Below are 22352 nucleotides of genomic sequence, written 5' to 3'. Positions count from 1 at the left end.
AAGGATTATTGAGAAATAGTCATAGAAATTATAGCACAGAAGGAGCCATTCAGCCCATCGAGCCTAAGAAAAAGATATTAATTCATTCCTTGTGCTTTATACTGCCAGTCAGATGCAGCCGGAGAACATTCATTTTACGTGGAATATCTGAAATGACATCCCATGTTAAATTCTGATGATATTTTGAATGGGAACTGCAGCCTGTGGCAACAACTTCTTCTTTAACATTAACAGTTGTGACAAGTCAGTAGAATAGACTTTCCCTTTAATCAATATACAGGGCTTTTTTTGATTAAATGCTCTTGGTGTTGAGAAGCCAAATTCAGTTGTGATGCAATTAAATGGCATTCACTGAGCCTCACTCAATGAAATGGCCTGGTGATGAAATAGTGCTATGTCTCTTTTAGTCTAATAGCTGGAGGCAACCCAACACTACTGAATCCAATGCTCATTGTAATGTCACATTATCATGCACCAGCAAGCATCCAACATCTAAGACCAAGCCCTTGGGTAGTAAATAGATTTAGTGTGTAACCAGTTTACAACCAATGTACATATCAGGTAATGTGACTTCCTTCAAAATCCTGTAGCACTCTAGTGTAAGCGGTCACAATGCAGCACAGCAGTGGAAATATTAAGTAGAAGAAGCTCTTAAGGCTCAGTTAGGGTAGCAAGTGCAACCTCACCAGTGTGGGTAAGCTGCAGCTGTGCTAGGAAGGTAAATAAACAGCATGAGACAGCAATCAATATTAGCTTGCTAAAAATTATCCCTTGAAGTCACAGAATTGTACATTTGTTTCTGAGCCCTTCAACCACACTATTCTCAAGTCCATTGACTAAGCATATAGATCTCCCAAATTGTTGTGAAAATGCCATATAAATTACCGTATAGCCTGCATCTGTGCACTATTCCAACAATTGTAGTTATCAATGGAGGAATTCTGCAACCTGCCACCTTGGAAAGTCAGCAATTTAAAAGAAAATTACTCTTGATATAACCACAGACAGGTCATATGCTATTGCTGATCATTGAGGAGGCAGAAATATATTTTCTTTTGAAAATGCCTACATTAACCAAAAGCATATTGTTTTGTAGCAGTTAAAGAATGTCAAAATATTGTCCTTCAATTCCCATCAAATATGCACTTAACCCGATACCAGCTAAACAGTCCCACCAAGAATACATGAAAGAGATCACTAAAGATCCACGTGGCAGTTTCCAGCAAATTGCTGAGTTTCACAAATCAATAAAACAACAGTAACATTTCTGAAGAAGCAGCTGCTCTTAAAATATTAATAATCCTTGCATTTGGGTTTCTGCATCTGTCCAACATCCAGCTGACCAAAACAAAACCGCACAAGTTGTCTACTGCATTCACCTCCAAAATATGAAGTTACGAGACTTTACAGTGAAACCTGTGTGAAACGCTTTGTGATGTCCCAATGTGAAAGGCATTATATCAAATCCAAGCATATTATTATTGTAGGATTATTATATTCTGTAATTCCATTCAGAAATCTTTTACACTTGGCTAAATTATTCCAGAATCATATCATTCATTTGTTCTAAATTTCTGCTCCTACTTTTCCATTTTACTTTGAAGTAATAGTCTGGGTTTATCGATTCAAATTCATATAATATTAAATATTTTGATTGAATCACATGATTTTATTTATTATAATAATAACGCTTGCATTTGATGTAGCGCGTTATCACATTTTTGAGGCGTCTCAAAGCGCTTCGCGGAATATACTGTAAAGTGGATCCACTTGACTGTGGTCTGGGCGGTGAATAATAATAATAATAATCCTTGCATCTGATATAGCGCTTTTCACGTCGGGAGGACGTCCCAAAGCGCTTCGCAGAACACACTGTAAAGTGAATTGACTGCACATTCGTGGGCGAACGCGGCAGCCGATTGCGCACAGCAATGTCCCACAAACAGTGGTGGATTGAAAATGACCCATTTAATTATTGTTTTGGGGTCTTGGAGGGATTGTTATTATTTTGGAGGACGTTGTGGATGATTTTAAAAAAAATAAATATATTTCAGCAACGAAAAAGGGTCAGGAGGCAGTAACCGTGCAGCACTTATGTTAAATTAAGGTTCGGTGTGGGTATGAAATTGCAGGAGAGTGATTTTTCCGGGAATTATCCCGTGACAGTGGACAGTGGACAGTGACTGCACAGCTCGGGCTGAGCGGCCGCTGCAATCCCGGACAGCAGTTTCCGGGCGGACGGTATTGAGCGTCGGACAAAGATGGCGCCCTCCAGCTCCGCCCGCGGGAGACTTACCACAGAGCGCAAGAAATTGGCGAAAAAGCAGACGAAATGTCGGCGCGTCCTCCTCAACCGCCACGGCATCGAAACCGTATGCGGCCCCACGCGGGTGAGTGTCTGTCTCCCTTCCCCCCCGTCACCCGGGTCAGGGCCGCGACCGTCGTCTCCCATCCGTGAGGCCGAAACCGCTCACACGGCGATTTAGCTCCAGATCTGCCCGGAGGGGGGGGGGGGTCTGTCTGCAGGTGGGCTGGAGCCTGGGGAGGGGCTGCTGGGGGAGGGGGCTGCTGGGGGGAGGGGGCTGCTGGGGGGAGGGGGCTGCTGGGGGGAGGGGGCTGCTGGGGGGGGGTGCTGGGGGGAGGGGGCTGCTGGGGGAGGGGGCTGCTGGGGGAGGGGGCTGCTGGGGGGAGGGGGCTGCTGGGGGAGGAGGGGCTGCTGGGGGGGAGGGGCTGCTGGAGGGGTGCTGGGGGGGGGGCTGCTGGGGGGGGGGGCTGCTGGAGCTGCTGGGGGTAGGGGCTGCTGGGGGGAGGGGCTGCTGGGGGGGAGGGGGCTGCTGGGGGGGAGGGGGCTGCTGGAGCTGCTGGGGGGAGGGGGCTGCTGGGGGGAGGGGCTGCTGGGGGGAGGGGCTGCTGGGGGAAGGGGCTGCTGGGGGAGGGGGCTGCTGGGGGGAGGGGCTGCTGGGGAGGGGCTGCTGGGGGGAGGGGGCTGCTGGGGGGAGGGGCTGCTGGGGGGGAGGGGGCTGCTGGGGGGGGGTGGGCTGCTGGGGGGAGTGGGCTGCTGGGGGGAGGGGGCTGCTGGGGGGAGGGGCTGCTGGGGGGAGGGGCTGCTGGAGCTGCTGGGGGGAGGGGGCTGCTGGGGGGAGGGGGCTGCTGGGGGGGAGGGGGCTGCTGGGGGGGAGGGGGCTGCTGGGGGGGAGGGGGCTGCTGGGGGGGAGGGGGCTGCTGGGGGAGGGGGCTGCTGGGGGGAGGGGGCTGCTGGGGGAGGGGGCTGCTGGGGGGGAGGGGGCTGCTGGGGGAAGGGGCTGCTGGGGTGCTGGGGGGGAGGGGGCTGCTGGGGCGAGGGGCTGCTGGGGGAAGGGGCTGCTGGGGGGGAGGGGGCTGCTGGGGCGAGGGGGTGCTGGGGGGAGGGGGCTGCTGGGGGGGAGGGATGCTGGGGGGAAGGGGGGCCGCTGGGTGCTGGGGGGGGGGGGGCTGCTGGGGGGGAGGGTGCTGCTGGGGGGAAGGGGCTGCTGGGGGAGGGGCTGCTGGGGCTGCTGGGGGGGAGGGGGCTGCTGGGGGGAGGGATGCTGGGGGGAAGGGGGGCCGCTGGGGTGCTGGGGGGGAGGGGCTGCTGTGGGGGAGGAGGGGCTGCTGGGGGGGGGGATGCTGGGGGGGAAGGGGCTACTGGGGGGGAGGGGGTTGCTGGAGAGAGGGGAAATGCTGGCGGGGGTGGGTGCTAAGGAGTGGGTATTGCTGGGGAGGGGGGTGTTAGTGGGCTGGGGAGCGGGGTTGGGGTGTGCTCGGAAATGGGGGGTGTCTGGGGAGCCGCGCGGAGGGGGTGAGTTGGGGGGTTGGAGAACCTGTGGAAGAAGTCTTTGATTTCAGAGTTCCAATTGTGGTATACTGGAGCTTTAAGCTCCTGATCTGGGCTGACAGTCCAGGACCGCGCAGTCCTGTGCTGTTCAAACTGTGGTCCTTTGGATGAGATGTTAAACTCGAGGCTTTTAAACATTTGCTTTTCACTTGATCCCGAGGCACTGCTCACAAAGAAAAGGTTGTCTTCCTCCTGGTGTTATGGTCATTCATCACCTGTCTGTTTGATGGAATTGCTAACCTATAATTGGAGAAAGAAGGGGAGATAAGGATGGGTAGAGGCTCATGTGGAGTATTAACACTGGGACGAGTGGCTTGTTTCCGTGTTGTGTGTACATCGTTATTACACAACACTTTCGGCTACAAATCACTGTGAGATTGGATATTGAAATAATGTTAAAGGTGCAATTTAAATGGAGATTTTTAAGCAGCGTGAATTGTGTTGTAGCCGCACTTCTGAGGGTGCCTGGAGAAGGTGGTACAAGTCATGAGTGATGTGAGTTGAATTAGCTGCAGTGTAAATGTAGCTGTGCAAAATGCACAGAACTCACTCCCCTGAGTCCCATTTGGCGGTGCATTAAACCATCCACTGAAGCGTCTTTAAAGAGCCGGTTGTCCTGCAGACTCTTCAATAATATTTTTTTTAAACTCTCAGTATTGGCATTGCACACAGATCCAAGATGCACAGAACTCCAATATTGGGTGATAGTTTATGGGTGTTACTTTACAGCTACAAATATCAATAAGATATGGAACAGAAAGTATTAAAACAGTCTTGATCACTCCACATACATTACTGACTTTGTTCCCAGCAGTAAGTGGTATGCAAATGTGCAACTCTTATCAGGTTTGGATACGCTTAAGCATGGTGATGGATTTCCATGTGTGCCAGACACTTCGCTGACAGCTTCATTGTATCTGCTTTAACTCATTGGTTTTATTAAAAGCTGCCCATTCATTTAGGATCCTTGCTTTTAATTGATGGCTATTAAAATGGTCTCCTGTGTGATGTCCCTGTTGTTGTTGTTTCGTCTAGCATGTGATTGTCACCAATGGTGGTCTGGGTAATGGTGTCAGCCGAGAGCAGCTGCTTGAAGTGTTGCAGGTCTTTGGAACTGTTGAGGCCCTTCTGATGCCTCCTAGCAAACCGTATGCATTTGTGACTTATGGCACAGTGCAGGAAGCCCGGGAAGCATATAACTCCCTCAACGGGCGAGAGCTTGGGACTGATTGCAACACTCTACCAGTCACTCTATATTCAAACTTTGTAGAGAAAGGTAAGCATATTTAATTTTAGATCACCATTCACAAGTCCTAGATTGTAAAAAGACAATATGATACACTCAGTGTGTGCCCATTCTATTCAATTGTGTGCAATGGTAGGGGGTGGGGTAATGAGAAAGGTTTGATGGTGATGGTACAGAATTCCATTGTAACATCATCACTTAAAACTTGATTACAATACAATTTTTAAATAACGTTTTTGCCTGAACTCCCCTGAAGGAATTTGAAACTTTTTACCTTCTACTGTGGGACGGTTCCACCAATCTTATCCAAGCGTACATGTGATTCTTGACCATTAGTGTTGATTGCTTACTTCAATTCGATTGTGCTATTATTAATATAATTATTGTTTGAATATTCCATGATATTGTGTTGTTTTTATTTTCTTTAAAGAATGCACAATTTGACCTACACTTAATGAACCTTGAGGGACTGCACGCAAGGTTTAATATAAAAGTTATGTGGTTTCAAAATAATACTGGATTTTTGCTCCTGGATCAGGGACTCGAATGTACATAGAATGTCATTACAAGAGGGAGGGAACTGGCAACTTGGGTAGGGATACCATGAATTTGGTACTAATTTTTCAGTGGTTTAAAATCCTAAAATCAGAATGCTTATTGATAATATTATATAGGCAACAAGACTCGGTCTGAGCGACCTAAAAATACAATCTGTATGTGACTTGCTTGAATCTAAAACTGCAATTTTAGCACGTAAGTGGGCAAAGCCAGGTACTACAACAGAGAAAGGATTTACTGCTGGTGAAAGAATATAATTTTTTTAATTGAAAAGGAGGAGGAAAGAAGAAAATATAGAGAAAAACTGAACCTTATTAGTGGCGATAATTCTTGTGAATGTCTGGAGCAAAGACTTAAAATCTAGATGATTAACTTTTCTGTTATTGTAAAGAAATCACTTTCTGAGATGTCAGATAAGTTGGTAGACCTGATCTGTGGGTTAGAAGATTATAGAAACATAGAATTATACAGCACAAAAGGAGGCCATTCGGCCCATCGTGTCTGTGCCGGCTCTTTAAAAAGAGCTATCCAAATCAATTCCACTTCCCTGCTCTCTCCCCATAGCCCTGCAAACTTGTCCTCCCCAAATAATTATCTACTTCTCTCTTAAAAATTGTTATCGAATCGGTTTCCACCACCCTTTCAGGCAATGCATTCCAGATTCGAACAACTTGCTGCGTGAAAAAGATTCTCCTCACTTCCCCTCTGTTATTTTTAACAATTATTTTAAATCGGTGTCCTCGGGTTACTGACCCACCCGTCAGTGGAAATAGTTTCTCCTTGTTCATCCTCTTGAATCTCCTCATAATTTTGAAAACTTCTATTAAGTCTCCTCTTAACCTCCTCTGCTCCAAGGAGAATAATCCCAGCTTCTCTAACCTCTCCTGATAACTGAAGTCCCTCATTCCTGGTACCATCCTGGTAAATCTCCTTTGCACCCTCTCCAATGCCTTGACATCCTTCCTAAAGTGTGGTACCCAGAACTGAACACAGTACTTTAGATGAGGCCTAACCAGTGTTTTATAAAGGTTTATCATAACTTCCTGACTTTTTGTATTCTATGCCCCTATTTATAAAGCCTAGTATCCTGTATGCTTTTTTAATAGCTTTACCTACCTGTCCTGCCACCTTCAAAGATTTACTTATATGAACCCCCAGGACTCTCTGTTCCTTCACCCACTTTAAAATTCTACCATTAGCTTATATAGCCTCTCCTTATTCTTCCTCCCAAAGTGCATCATTTTGCATTTCTCCACATTAAGCTTCATTTGCCACGTATCTACCCATTTTACCAGTCTGTCTATGTCTTCTTGCAGTCTGCTACTATCTCCTCACCATTTACTACTTTTCCTATCTTAGTATCATCTGCAAACTCGGAGATTGTACTCTTTATACCCAAGTCCAGGTCATTTATATAGATCAAAAACAGTAGTGGTCCCAATACCGACCCCAGGGAACACTATTGCCCACTTCTCTCCAGTCAGAAAAACAACAATTCACCAAAACTCTCTGCTTTCTGTCTCCCAGCCAGTTCTCTATCCTAGTCCCTTTAATACCGTGGGCTTCTATTTTTCTTACAAATCTCTTATGTAGTACTTTATCAAACGCTTTTTGAAAATCCATATAAACTACGTCAACTGCACTGCACTACCTGCACTGCACTACCTTCATCCCCCAGAGGATCGAATTCAAGATCCTCATCCTCACCTACAAGGCCATTCACGGCCTTGCTCCCTCTTACCTCTCCGACCTACTATCCCCCTACCTACCTGCCCGTACCCTCCGTTCCTCTGGCTCCGGTCTGCTCCACATCCCCCGCCCCAACCGCCCTACCATCGGTGGCCGGGCCTTCAGCCTCTCAGCCCCGAGGCTCTGGAACTCTATCCCCCAGTGCCTTCGTCTTGCTTCCTCCCTTTCCTCCTTCAAGGCCGGTCTCAAGACCTTTCTCTTTGACTGTGCCTTCAGCTCCCCTCTCGACTCTCTACCCCTCCTCGCTCCCTCCCTTCCCTCCCCTCACCCTGACCATTTCCCCCTTGCTCGGATCCTGACCCAACTGTACAGCGCCTTGGGACGTCTTCCCGACGTGAAAGGCGCTCAATAAATGGAATCTTGTTGTTGTTTTCATCTGGAACTCTGGAACTCCCTTCCTCACTCCCTTCGCCTTGCTCCCTCTCTTCCTATTTTCAGTTCTCTGCTGAAGAGCTTTCTTTTCAATCGTACCTTTGGTCACTTTCCTCCCCCTCCCCCTGACTCGGCCCCGGGATCCGTTACTGTGAAGCGCTCTGAGACGCTTGTTGTTTTTGTTCGTCCACCCTTTCCGTTACTTCATCAAAAAAGCTAATGTCACAGTATCGGAGGAGAGGGTAGAGAAATTAGATAAGATCAATCCATGACTGTTTGTGGGACACTGCTGTGCGCAATTGGCTGCCGCATTTTGCCCACAAATATACAGTCAATTCATTTTACAGTCTATTCTGTGAAGCGCTTTGAGATGTCTAGAAGACATGAAAAGCGCTATATCAAATGCAAGGATTATTATTATTAACTGAGTAGTACTTACTACTTTTGTTGGTCAGATCTATGTTCCAATCCATAAAGTCCAAAAGCGTATGTGTGCAACACAAACTCTTCAACCACAAGGAGACCTGAGGGCAGACTCCAATTATGGGTTCAAGCCTCACATTAGAACTTGAACTCATAGACTAGACTGACATTCCAGTGCAGTCCTGGGGGATGCTGCATTGTCAGAAGTGTTATCTTTTGGATAAGACTTTAAATCAAGACCAGTTCTGGTTCAATCAGAAAATGAGTGCTAACATCTTCTTATTCAACAACTTGCATTTATATACTAGTTTATATATCCAAACAGTAGTCTTGATTTAATTATTTTAAAGGTTTCACTTTAAAGCTGAAAGTACTGGTCACAGCTTAGTTAAGTTTTCAGTTCCCATTTATTCCTAAAATGAATGCTTTTGTAGCTTTAAAAGTATTTTGAGCTGAAATGTAACTTTCTTTTTTCAGTTCTTGGTGAAGACATTGCTTCTCCGAGTCTGCCCTCAGGTCTCCTTGTGGTTGAAGAGTTTGTGTCGCCCACATACGAGCAGAAGCTTTTGGAGTTTGTGGATTGGAGCACAGATCTGACCAACAAAAGTAGTAAGTACCACATGAATAAAGATCATAGACTGTGGGTGGCTAAGGACTAAAGGGAGCGCAGCAACCCCCCCCCCATCTATCTACAACTCACCTCTTTAAGGGAGTTGGGTGGGGAAAGCCCTGAGCCTTGAGGAAGACCATAGCCAATCCTCCAAACAGCCCCAATCAAAGTCACCTGTAGGCGAGCTGCTTGTCAGGGCTTCCTCATCTTCGATTGATTGATGGATGTATCAATAGAGACAATGGCTCATCTCTCTTAAAGGGACCGACCTTTTAACTGAGTTTTACTCAGCCCCCACAGGAATATTTTCTTCCGCTGCCTATGCTACTAAGACTACCTGCACTGTTTGGAATAATAATAACAATGACACTTGCAGAGAAACAAGACAAGAAGGTTAAATAGTTGCACCCATTTCAAATTGTCATATAGACTATTATAATCTGTGTATGCTGTAAGTTTGGATCTGTGGTACACATTTTACTCCTTTCAATCATTGTTAAGGCGCTATACAAATATAATTTGTTGTTGTTGTATTACACTCTGAATGGAATGTTAATATTGAAACCAATGTCAACATTTGAAATGGTTTCTGATATTGTGTTTTCCCCTTTTCTCTGTAGCTCAGAAATCCCTGAAACATCGTAGGGTGAAACATTACGGGTATGAATTTCGTTATGACAACAATAATGTGGACAAGGACAAACCACTGCCAGGAGGTACAGATTGAATCTGTTTGTGTATGTATTAGATGTGGGTTTTAATGCAGCATCTGTTCTGTAGGGTACAAGCAGCTACTGTATTTGATTATTTGTATTGGTTGCTGAGCTTCAGTTTTCTTATTCTGTTGTATCTGTTTAAAATTTGAGAATTTTTAAAAACTATCATTGCTTCACATCACAGAAAAAATTCTGTGTTGAACTCTGTTCTGTTTCACATTATGAAATGTTTAATACTAATGTTTCAGAACTGAAAATCTAAATTTCATGGAACAGAATTTAACCTGAATTCAGATTTCAGCAAATAATAATAATCCTTGCATTTGATACAGTGCCTTATCACATTGTTGAGGCATTGCAAGGAGCTTTACAGGATAGACTGTAAACTGCAGTGACTGTATTTTTGTGGGCGAAACGTGGCAGCCAATTGTGCAAAGCATTGTCCCACATACGATCGTGGATTGAGTGACCAAATTGGTCAACTTCATGTCCCTACAATGGGTGAGCTTTCAGCCATTCTGCCTCTGTGCTCTGGAGCTCCATCCCTCTGCCTTCCTCCTTTGCTGCCTTTAAAATTCACCTAAAGGCCTATCTTTTCAAACATGCCATCGGGCTGCTTTCCTCTTTCCTCCCCACCTCCCCCACCATGGGGGGGAGTGCTCCTAGCACTTTGAGGTGTCAGTCATCCGGACATAAAAGGCACTATATAAATGTAAATTGTTTTTGTAGTTTCTTCTGCCCTTTGGTATTTAGTGAAAATGTGAAATTTTAAATCAGATGTGGTTTTATCCTGATGTCCCACAGGGTATTGAAACTTGCTAATTTACGGAAACTTTACTCAAGCTGTAAATTTTAATCTATTAACTGACTTGAGTTTTTTAAAAAAACTTTGCTATGATCGATAATTGTTCAGCTGCAGATTTGTAGCAGATTTTGTTTGCATAATCTCCCTTTCCATTGCTTAAGGCAGAATGACTCCCAAAAAAAGCTTTATTTTTATATATGCCTCCTTCAAGTCCTGCCTCAAGACCCTCTCTTCGACCTTGCCATCAGCCACCACCCTGCCCCTCCCCTCCCTTCTCGCCCCCTCCCCCACGACCCCAGCTTGGGTTTGAAATGCTGTACACTGTCTAGCTCCTTGGGACTTCCTCCCGACGTGAAAGGCCCTTTATAAATGTAATTTTGTTGTTGTTGTTATGTGGTAGGAAAATAATATATATAATATATATATGCATATGTTAAGTTTTTTTTGGGCTTCACTCAAACAATTTTGAGTCAAATCTATAACCATAAAATGTGGTGGAGTTTTAGTTCAAAGAATCAAAGTACTTAGTAACTCATTTTGCCCTTTTCTTTTTTCACACTAGGCCTTCCTGAAATTTGTACTGAAGTATTGGAGAAATCCATTGAAAAGGGATATGTAAAATTTAGACCTGATCAGCTGACAATAAATCAGTATGAACCTGGACAAGGTGAAATCGAGTTTTACAACTTAAAAAAACGTATTTTAAAATGTTTTTTGCAAGTAACATTTTCCACTCTCTACCTAGAGGCACGTAAGCCAAATGTGTCTTGCCTGAGATCGATTCTCAACCTATTTTAAACAAATACAAATTAAACACGTGGAACTGTTATTTAAAATTTATAAAAAAGTTTTACAAAATTTGCATGCATTTTGTGACCAGAAAAGTTTTTACTTTAATATACTGTATTTATTATTTGTACCCATTTATTTTTATGATTAACACATCTGTGGTTGTTCACATCTGTGTTGATTTGTTAGATATTTTGATTTGCCATAATCTTATATCTGCCTTTCACTTGACAATTGCAAAGATTTAGTTTTATTTAATTTGTAACTATTATTTAATGCCTTGCTGATGGGCTATTGCATGACCTTTATAATTGCTTTCAACAGGAATTCCTCCACACATTGACACACACTCTGCATTTGAGAATGGGATCATCTGTCTGAGCCTGGGAACAGAGGTAAGTTCAGTTTTGAGGACTTAATTTGAAAAAGCCATTTATTTGAGTTTCACAATTCAGAGTGTTGGAACAGGTTCCACCTTTCAACAGTTATTTGGCAATCAAATACTGACACACTGACACATTTTTATTAACAGCGACAGTATCTCTAATAATTGCACCTGTGAAGAGCTGTACAAATGTCTTTGTGGTCGTCCTTTGTTTGAGGTTTCACTTTCTGTAATTCTGTACTTCCATCTGAGCTCAGTACTTCTTGATTGGTAGAATGTAGTAACTGGTCGCATGAGCGGGTATGCTGCCAGTCCTGACATCTGTCCTTCAAGTGAAATGTTAAACCAAGGTTCTACCTACTAATTCTGTCTGTTTGATCGTGTGGATGTTAATGCTGTGGCACTATTTGGAAAGAGAAGGGAGTTTCTTCCAGTGTGCTGATCAACAATTCTCTGGATAAAATGGGTTATTCGCCTCATGGCTACTTGTGGGACATTGGGTTCACGAGTTGGCTGCCAGAAATAGTCAGTATACTTGACAGTGTTTGCCTGTGAAGTGCTTTGAGACATTATTGGTGAACAGAGTGGTAATAATAAGTCATCAAGTATGTTGCTTTGCTTAGTTGCACCATTGCCTCCAGTGGCAAAACCTCAAGTCCATCCCTCGATTGAGGTGACATTTCTAAATTTGATTCTCAGGTTTGTAAGTCAGTCCCTGAAATCCAATCTATATTTTGTTTTGAAATGATCAAAATTGAACAAATTCCTCAGGGAAAGTTTCTTTGTTGACAAGTAACCATACAAGTATGAGAACCTTCTCACACACATAGTTGCTATGTCTGTGTTACCATTAAATCAATTGTACATCAGGGCTAGGCTGTTTATTTTGACTCTGTGTTTAATGTGCTATATAAGTACTTGTGTCGCCTCTAGATGGTGTTCTACATTAGATTACAGTATTTCAGTATGCGTCATTCTGCAGTGTTAAAAGCTGCATTGCACTCCATAACAGATCATTTTTTTTCTGGTCGCTTTGTTTTGATCATTCCTTGTAACAGTGGGACATTGTTAAAATCTAATTTCAATACTAATTCTGTAGTGGCATTGCATGAATTCTTAAAAAAATGGACCATGGTCATTTGCTGATGACTTCTGTAGGAATATACAAGATCCTAGAATTGATGACCTTGAGTTAATTTGAACACTGCAATCCCTCATTGTGGGAAGTAACCATGCTACTCTTTTTCATAATCAATTTTATTCTAATTTATCTGTGCCTCTACACCCACTATCCTCCTTATTATAATTTAAGCATTGGCCTCTTCCTGCAATCCCTCTTGCTGTAGTTTAATTGTGCCTTATTTCCATATGCAATCCCTCTTACTGTAGTTTAACTGTGCCTTATTTCCATATGCAATCTATCCAAAATACTCTGCAGCTATTTAAAATATTGTTCAAGTGACTTTTTCTTTCTGTGCGGATTTAACTGTGTGGAGTCCTGTAGTTCAGTGGTTAGAGCACTTCCCTTGCAAGCGAGACACCTGGATTCAGTTCCAGGCAGGGCGAAACCTTGGGCAAGTTTCCATACTCTACGCGCCTAATAATAATCCCTCCAAAACAATAATAAATTGGTCATTTTCAATCCATGACTGTTTGTGGGATGTTGCTGTGCGCAATTGGCTGCCGCGTTTTGCCCACAAATATACAGTCAATTCACTTTACGGCATATTCTGTGAAGCGCTTTGAGACATCTAGATGATGTGAAAATGCAAGGATTATTATTATTCCCTAGAGCTTAGTAATGCTAAATACATGTTTGTACTCTATTGTATTTGTTGTTGAGCTTTTTATACCTTGTAAAGTATTAAATGCAATTCTATAATCAGTTTACACAATTTCTGCGACACATCCAAGGCAGCCTGCAAATTTATTCTTTATTGAATTGGCTACACAGTAAATAAGGAAAATGTGAAGAGTAAGCGGAATTTGCTCAAAGAGCACTATTTCTGAAGAGGAGTTTGATGTGTGTCAGATTGATTTGCCTGTTGTGGCATTGTTCCATTTCATTTTCAAAATTTGATGAATTCAGGTGAAAATGATGTTGTTTGCCAGAATTTTGTTTATTCAGAACTTGTCTGGTTGTAAGGCTGGTGGCCCTGGATATTGGGTAGCTGCACTCAAAACTGTTTATGTTCATCCTTTCACTTGATATAATGTCAATTACATCAAAAAGGTTCAAAGTCCTTCACAACATTTCTGACTAGCGAAGGGAAACGTGGCAATCACTTGGACTCAGCAATGTCCCAAAAAAGGAAATTTAATGACCAATTTTATCCACCCGAGTAAATCGGTCATTCACTTCATAGCCGTTTGTGGGACTTTACCGTGTGCAAATCGGATGCTGCATTTGCCTAAAAACACACAGTGAGTTGAGAAGTTTTGACAACCTGATTAAAAAGCTACCTCAAATGCAAGGATTATTAACATCATCTAGAAGATTATTGGTTTAGGATACTGGAGAAACTCGCTCCTCTTTGAGTAGTGTAATGGGACCTTTAACGTTTACCTGAAGAGGCAGACAGGACATCTGGAGGATGGTACCTCTGACAAAGTGGTGCTTGCACAACACTGCATTGACGTGGCTGCCTCCATTATGAGCTCAAAGTCCTGCTCAACGTGGGGCTTGAACTCACAAGCATTTCTCTTTATTATTCGTTCTGTTGTGTTTTAAAAACTAAAGAGATCGAGGGATATGGGGATAGGGCGGGTAAATGGAATTAGGTTAGAAGATCAGCCATGATCTTATTAAATAGCAGGGCAGGCTCGAGGAGTCGAATGGCCTATTTGCTCCTATTTCTTATGTTCTTATGTCTCTAATAGTACCATAATCACCATACTGTATTTCTCAGTCATTTTTAAAATTGTTCATTTGTTTTACTGCTTGCTATTGCAATGAAGTTATCACAGTTGAGATCATGTTGCAACATACATTTTATATTTTGCTGCCAATTAAAAAATAATGTCGTTGAAAGTTAATGCTGACAATAAATTTGGAGTGGGGGAATTAGTCTTTATTTTCTGCTGAAGTGTTGAATATAAAACAATTCCATTTTTATTCTTAGACAGTCATGGACTTTAAGGATCGATCTGGACACAGTGTTGCAGTGATGCTGCCCCGTCGAAGTCTGCTTGTCATGACCGATGAATCTAGGTATTTGTGGAGTCATGGGTAAGTAGGGAACAGATAAACTGAGAAATAAATAGTCCACCAATTCTTCTAACTCTGTAAAGTAGACTATTGAGAATTGCGGGAATCGCCTTCAGCCCTCCAAAGTTGTGTTGTACATTGCTAATCAATCCTCTTATTATAGTCCACTCTTAACACAATCGCTTCCTGGCTCTAAGCATAGGCATCTTGCTCCAGAGCTGAGCTTGTGCTGCTCATTGATGGGCTGCTGCGAAGAATATTGAGTGCTGAATTGCCCTGTTTTGTTGCTCTGAGTGCCTTGTCTTCAACGAGCTAACTGGAAATTATTTATGCTAACGCTGGGCATATGAGTACCAATATTCTGCACTGTTGTGCTGCCCTTTAAAATTGGACAACTCAGTTTTTCAGGAAGTGATTATTTTCCACACATATTTGAGAGTATTTGTATAACACCTTCTCCTGTGTAAAGCACTGTACTGCTCCCAACCTGAGATGAAAGTGTTCCCATTTGTTGAAGCTGAAAGGTAATGTGCATTTGTTTGCAGGAATATTTTTTTATTTGGTATTAAATGCCTCCACCAGACAGGCTCATCTTCAAGTGATGGAGCTGGGAGTAGATTTTGATTGGTCTTGTGAAGTTGAGGTTAAATGGTAATTTGTAAGTGGGTGTATCAGGGGCTTGAGGTTAGATATTCAATTAATTGCAGATCAGGTTAATGTTAATGTATGTGGGTAACTATATTGATTTGGATATTTGACAAGTCAATAATGTGTGTCCTGAAAGCTAGACTGCTCCAATTAAATGCAGTTGAGCCAGGCGAGTTAATAAAATGATGTGAGTGGCCACCGATGTGATTCTCCCGCCCCGCTCCCCAACTCTTTGTTTGGACTCATTGCCACATTGACCTTGGGGAGTTTTTTTATTGCACTCTGTCTTGTCTGTGACACATCCTCTGTCTGTGTTATGGTGCTTCATATTATAAGGTGCTCATTTTTAATGTGTTTGCCACATGTGCTTGCGCATCCAACAGAATTACACCTAGAAAGTTTGACGTGGTGCAGTCATCGGAGACCCTAAAACCTGGAAGCATCAGTAGGGACATCAGCGACTTGACCTTAAATAAGAGAGGAACCAGGACCAGTTTCACCTTCAGGAAAGTGAGGATGACTCCTTGTGACTGTGGTAATTTTTTTTAAAATAAAAGTTTACCTTCCTTCTGAGTGAATTCTTTACCATTTTGTATTCACTGATCAGAGTGAGGCCAGCTCGTTTGGTCTCAAATCTCTACAGTTCTGGTTTCTTATTTTGGAATGGGGAGGCGCCAGCCCAGAAATATTCGCAGTGAGCTCACACAAATATGAATGTCTTTCCAAACTAGGATTTTTAAATAAAATATGTTAGGAATGGAACACTTTTTTCCACTTTGGTTACAGACTGGCTGGATTATCTGCCTTTTGCTGTGTCACAATCTCAGAAGCGTGCTCCTGACTGAATCATTTTCCACACTAGTCATCTTTTGGCCCCTCTAAGTGAGAAATTGAAAGGAAATTTGTTTAACTTCATCATGCCTCTCATTGTGGGCTGATAATAGTCCAGCTACTTTTATATCAATTGAAATTACCTGAATTACTTACAGTACAAGTAATTTGGTCTAATTCCACAACAACAACAGATTATATTTGTATAGCGCCTTTCACGTCGGGAGGATGTCCCAAGGCGCTGGACAGTGCACAGCATTTCAGACCTGAGCTGGGGTCAGGAGTAACTAGTCTACGTTTTCAGTGAGAAATATTTAATAAGCTATTTGTTGTTTCTGCAGCATATCCAGAAGTGTGCGACAGCCAGATTGGTGATCAGTGCAAGGAGTCCTTACCCGCAGTCCCCACTAGTGAAGGGGACGCTTCAAAGCTGGAATGTGAATATGTACACAAAGTCTACAATGAAATTGCAGACCACTTCAGCAGTACTAGACACTCACCGTGGCCAAAGGTGAACGAGTTCCTGAAAGCATTGCCTGATGGAGCTTTGGTGGCTGACATTGGTTGTGGGAATGGCAAATACCTGGGGGTGAACAAGGATGCATTTATGGTAAATGTTGCCTTCAAGATGTATCTGGATCAATTTGCTCTTAAGGGTTACAGACAACCTTTCTATTTAGGTTTGCTGATCAATCAATAAACTCAGGTTTTGATGAGGCAGCTCCAATGGTTTGAAAAAGTTAAGCTTCGTCTGCTTATTAACTTTGCACCATTTCTGTTCTATACAATACTATAGCAACTGGATCAAGACATTTATCGAATTACTGAAATGGAATGAAGTGAAATCCTTAAAATGGCTCTCATTAGTTATGTGTCTCGGCACAATTGCATATGTGTCAATCTCGCTTGAATAATGGCAATGTCAGTTCGCAGGTTTGAGCCTCATACTGGGATTTGAGCTCATTATGTACATTGTAGTGTAGTGCATTGTTGAAGATACTATTAAATTAAGCCAAGGTTCTGTCAGCTTGTTTTGGTGGTTCAGGTGAATGCTAAAAGATCCCTGGTGTTATTTGAAAGAATGTCGAAGCCAAATTTCCCCTCATCCAAATTCATCAAACTAACAGATTATTTGATGATTGGCGCTGTGGGATGTTGCTGATGCAAATGACCAGCCTTGATTACTTACATGAGGAGTCACTCATGACCCTTCACTATGACATATTATGTTAAGACTTTTCAGACATTCTGAAATTAAAAGACATTCAAAATATAAATACAGTAATAATGATGGGTTTTCACAGGTGTCACATATCTGACTAAACCCCTGTTTATAGCTGAATTATGCAAGTGTACAGTTCAGTGTAATTATTTATTTGGAAATATAGCTGTTGAAACTAAGAATCTGTAGTACTGTAGCTGGCATTTCTGTAAATTGTATCATTCAAGTTAGTACAGTAGTTGCATTTCTAAATATGTGGACCTATTTTGGTATTTGAATGCGCTTAGCTGATTCAGCCTGCACTATTCAAGCAAAGTGTATGGACACCAATCAACTAACGTCTTGATGACTTGCGTATTTTTAGTGAAGCGATGCATGTCCTCAGTACTGTTAGCAGCATGAAAGATGAAGCTCATTTTGTTTGCAATGTCAAATAAATCATTTGCTCCCAGTAGATGTGCCTCAAGGCTATGCTGTATTGAGCATACATAATATACACACCACAGCTCAATAATGCTTTGAGTTCGTCAAACTTTCAAATGTATGTCATATAGGTCAGCACACTGCTGAGTATGAGCATGTAAACTAGTCCGGGCTCGTGTTTTATTATGCACATTCCCATTGAACTTCCAGCACCTGTGCCTTTGCTCTGGGACATCCTCTTCAAATCATTCCTTCTCATGTCCTCTCATTCTGTTTTTGAAACCCTTTCGAAAATCTTATCTCTTTGACTGTGCTTTTGGTCACCTCCTCCTATCCCCTCCTTCCCACCCTTTCTCACCATTCCACGTGAATAATATAAGTGCTATATAAGTGCAAGTGATTTGAACTTGAATTAGTTTATTTATTCCTTTAATTGATTTGGAAACCTCACGGGTTGCTCCATATGGCTAGCAGGATACGGCGGAAATTAGGTGTTCGTATAGGCAGGAAAAGGACATGTTCTTTTTCTGTTTGGCAGTTAAGCAGTGAATACTTGATGGACTGGACTATTCTGTTACATGTTTGATAATCCCAAAATAGATAAAGCTTGCATTGCTCTTCCTTCTCATGTTTGCTCACAGGGAGACAAGTGCATTCGGTGAGTGACTGGGCCCCCACCAAATGCTGAGTCCTGAAAATAGTTCTGGGGGAAGATTGAGAGAAGTTAAATTGTCAATCTGTATTAACTGGGAAGTGACACATATCCCATGGGAAAAATCTGTAATAATTTGGAAACTCCTACCCTTTAATGGCCAGTTACACTCACCTCCACGCTACCTCTGGCACTGAGTATTTTGACTTTCAAAATATCTGGTCTTCTCTTGTATAACTGCCACATGACTAATCATTATTAGTAGTAGTTATTAATATTTTGTATTGAAACAATGTGACTGAGTGAGTGAAGGGATTTAAGGTGAAAATTGGGCAGGTTAATGAGAAGGGGATTTAGTGTGATGGAGAGTGTGGTTGGTGGTTTGCAGCTTTGATAGCACATCAAAATTTATCTTTTCCTTGCCAATGAATTGTGATAAGGCGCTATATCAAAAGCAAGGATGAATGCGGACATGTTTTCCGAAATTAGGGAAGCATTTAACCTGTAACCCGAAAGTTTTCCTCCATTTAAAAATGTAATGTATTTGTACTTTGCTCTATTTCTTTAAATGGATTTGGAAATCTGCCTTACTGATGAACAGGTGAGAAAGCTCCCATTGCTCCAGGTGACAGTGTTTCAGGCTGACTCAGTTAGTAGCACTCTCACCTTTGAGTCAGAAGGTCACTCAATCCTCGACTGTTTGTGAGACACTGCTACTGCTCAATTGGCTGCCGCGTATCGCCCACAAAATATTCAGTCAATTCATTTTACAATATATTTTGTGACCCGCTTTGAGATGTCTCCAAGATGTAATAAGGTGCTATATAAAATGCAAGGATTATTATTATGTTATTTCTTTTAAATCAGTATTTTCATGAAATGTTCACGAGATCTTAAGCCATTGAAAAGCATTTTTTGTGCTATGAAATAGCTTACGATCTTAGTTTGTTCAATACAGTGTTCGCATCTTTCTGAGTGAAACTATAATCTGAATAAAAACAAATTCTTCTTCTCACGAGCCTAGTTGGTTGACTGGGTTGGAACTGAGCTGAGTGGCATTGAGTGGAGGCTTGCTAATGGGTAAAGTTGAAACAGTAAGGGTTTGTGTTTGTGTAATTCAAGCATTCGAACAAATGCATAATAATAATAATAATCCTTGCATTTGATATAGCGCTTTTCACGTCTTCTAGCCGTCCCAAAGCGCTTCACAGAATATACTGTAAAGTGAATTGACTGTATATTTGTGGGCGAACGCGGCAGCCAATTGCGCACAGCAATGTCCCACAAACAGTCGTAGATTGAAAATGATCAATTTATTATTTTGTTTTGGAGGGATTATTATTAGGCTCTGTGTGGAGTAAGGAAACTTGCCCAAGGTTTCGCCCTCTGCCTGGAATTGAACTCGGGTCTCTCACTTGCAAAGCGAGTGCTCTAACCACTGAGCTACAGGACTCCATACTCTGTGCCCAACACTTTTGTTGCTCTTCTTTTAACAGTTGGGGTGTGATCGCAGCAAAAACCTTGTTGATATTTGTGGAGAGAGAAAGTTTGAGGTCTTCGTCTGTGATGCCTTGTTTGTGCCCTTGCGTAGCGGTGTTTGCGATGCCTGCATTTCTATAGCAGTAATCCATCACTTTTCAACACAGGTAATGTGTTTTGATTTTTTTTTGCACACGAGTGAATCTGTGTAACCCTTATTGGAACACTGCAACACTTTCCTTACTTTGCTTTCCTCAACTTTGAATGATCAGTGAATATGTAATAAAGGATTAGATTAATTGTATTTATATAATTGATTAAAAAATTATAAGTTCGTCTGGAAAGGTTACATCACAAGGGATGTGGATGAGGAACATCTTTTGACTCATTTGATCTTATCTTTCCAGTACACTAACTTTACTGGCTTCCCATTAGAGCAACATGGTGTTTCTTAAATGGGTCCATTGTTCTGGTCTCAGTTACCTTTCCTGGTAATTTTCCAGCATGTGTGTGTTACTGTATTGAAAGCGTTCAGCAGCTGTATACTTTATTTTCTAGTTTAGGTTAGTCATTTGCACTGGAAACAAAATATATTACACCACTTAATACTGATTCTTGTCCAATATTTTCTTTCCTGCAGGATAGGAGACTGGCGGCCATCAAAGAGATTGCAAGACTTCTGCGTCCTGGAGGCAAAGCACTTCTCTATATTTGGGCTATGGAACAGGAATACCACAAAGTCAAGTCTAAATACCTGAAGGAAAGCAAAGTAACACCTGAGGAAACTCAAAGCCATGGCACCGAAATGCCAACTCCGACCAATTCCTCTCACAAATCTAAAGATTCCAATGAAATGGATGCAAGATGTTTTGAACCATCGACATGGGTTACAAAGGACCCAACAGTTAAACTAAACCATGCAAAGCTGTCTGTTCACAAAAATCGAACTGCCTTTGATTCTCAAGATCTGCTTGTTCCTTGGCATTTGAAAGATGGCTGTAAGAGAGACCAAAAAAATGACCGGCTCTCATGTCAGCCTCTTGCTGGGTCCAGAGCACTTCCAACTTTTCATCGCTACTATCATGTTTTCTCTGAGGGAGAATTGGAAAAGCTTTGCAAGAACCTATCCAGTATACGGATTGTACATAGTTATTACGATCAAGGGAACTGGTGTGTGATAATTGAGAAATGCTAAAATGTTGTAATTAGCTGTTATGTCTGCTTGCAACACGAGACCTTTGGTATTTTGTAAACCACATATTTGTAGTTTGTTCACATAGAAGCAAATTTTTTTTTATTGCATTTCTTGAGGCACATATGGCCTCCAAACCAGTGGCTCTTGTTAAATGGCATATCTACAATACTCTTCATTGCAGCTTTTTTTGTGGAATGTCTTAAGAGGATTTGGTACTTTTTAAAAATACTTTACATTTATTTTTCTCTTTTCTTGGTGGTCTTATGGCAACTCCTATTGGTTGAGAGTGTGGTCTGACAGCTTTATTCCAGGTTTATGCGAATGCTGCTCTGAAACTGGCCTCTGGGAATAAGTATTTCTTATCTCTCTTTCCCTGTGGGGAATTGCTGACTGACCCATGTTTAACTCCAGCTCACACAGTGTTATGACTTAAATCAGACTATGGTGCATGGAAGATCATGGATGTTAACCACCTGCTGTAGCACAATGGGTTGCTTCAACAGTGTACATTTAAAACACAGTCGTTTGATATTGGGCAAATGCCACCTCTCATAGCTTCACAATGTTTCTGTTAATAACGTGTAGTGACTCGGCAAACATAGTAACCAATGTGCGTTAAGCAATGTGCCACAAACAGCGTGACGGTCTGTGTAACGAAGTGAACCAGGCTGTTGTCTGAAGTATAATTTAGGTATCTCCTTATGAAAATATTAAAGCTAATCATTAAATGCTCAACTGTAGCCTAAAGGTTTTCACAAGTCTTTTCTCGTGAGTTTGTCTTTTGCAACTATCGCACTAGATGGCAGTCAAATCCTTCACTGGAAAATAGTTTAAACACTAACTACCAGCTATTTGAAGTGAACTAATCATTTTACAAACTTTACCAGCATTGCTATTATTAGCAAAATTATTACTAAATAATAAAATGTATTGCTGAATTATTAATTAACATTTTTTATAATTAGCATTATGTTAAGCATTTAGAATTGGGTTCTCATACAATAGAGAGTTGGGCTTTTTATTTATTTATTTGACCAATTAGTGACTATTGTCCTTGGGAATGGAGAGGGAGAGGTAAGTAGGGGTATCTTGGGTCTGATCTGACTCCTATAGAATTTCAGAATTGAGTCAATTCTCTGTTGCGATGTTGATTGTGCATTTAGCTGTGTGAAACACTTTGAGGCATCC

At 42.1% G+C, this 22352-nt stretch overlaps 1 protein-coding gene across 1 annotated transcript; it reads left to right on the top strand.

Annotated features, from left to right (window-relative positions):
• Positions 1-2231: 2231 nt before the first annotated feature.
• On the top strand, positions 2232-21916 carry alkbh8 (alkB homolog 8, tRNA methyltransferase). Its single transcript, XM_007904445.2, has 11 exons — positions 2232-2390; positions 4889-5129; positions 8679-8810; positions 9432-9527; positions 10895-10999; positions 11446-11516; positions 14629-14735; positions 15746-15897; positions 16535-16803; positions 19987-20136; positions 20610-21916. Exons 1-11 carry the CDS (start codon positions 2262-2264, stop codon positions 21162-21164), a joined length of 2007 nt encoding a protein of 668 aa, XP_007902636.1. The 5' UTR covers positions 2232-2261; the 3' UTR covers positions 21165-21916.
• The last annotated feature ends 436 nt before the right edge of the window (positions 21917-22352 follow it).

Source organism: Callorhinchus milii, unplaced genomic scaffold, assembly GCF_018977255.1.
Source record: "Callorhinchus milii isolate IMCB2004 unplaced genomic scaffold, IMCB_Cmil_1.0 Scaffold4, whole genome shotgun sequence".
NCBI classification, from domain to species: Eukaryota; Metazoa; Chordata; class Chondrichthyes; order Chimaeriformes; family Callorhinchidae; genus Callorhinchus; species Callorhinchus milii.
Note: the sequence above shows the minus strand (reverse complement) of the source record. Positions and strands in the feature narration are given on the sequence as shown.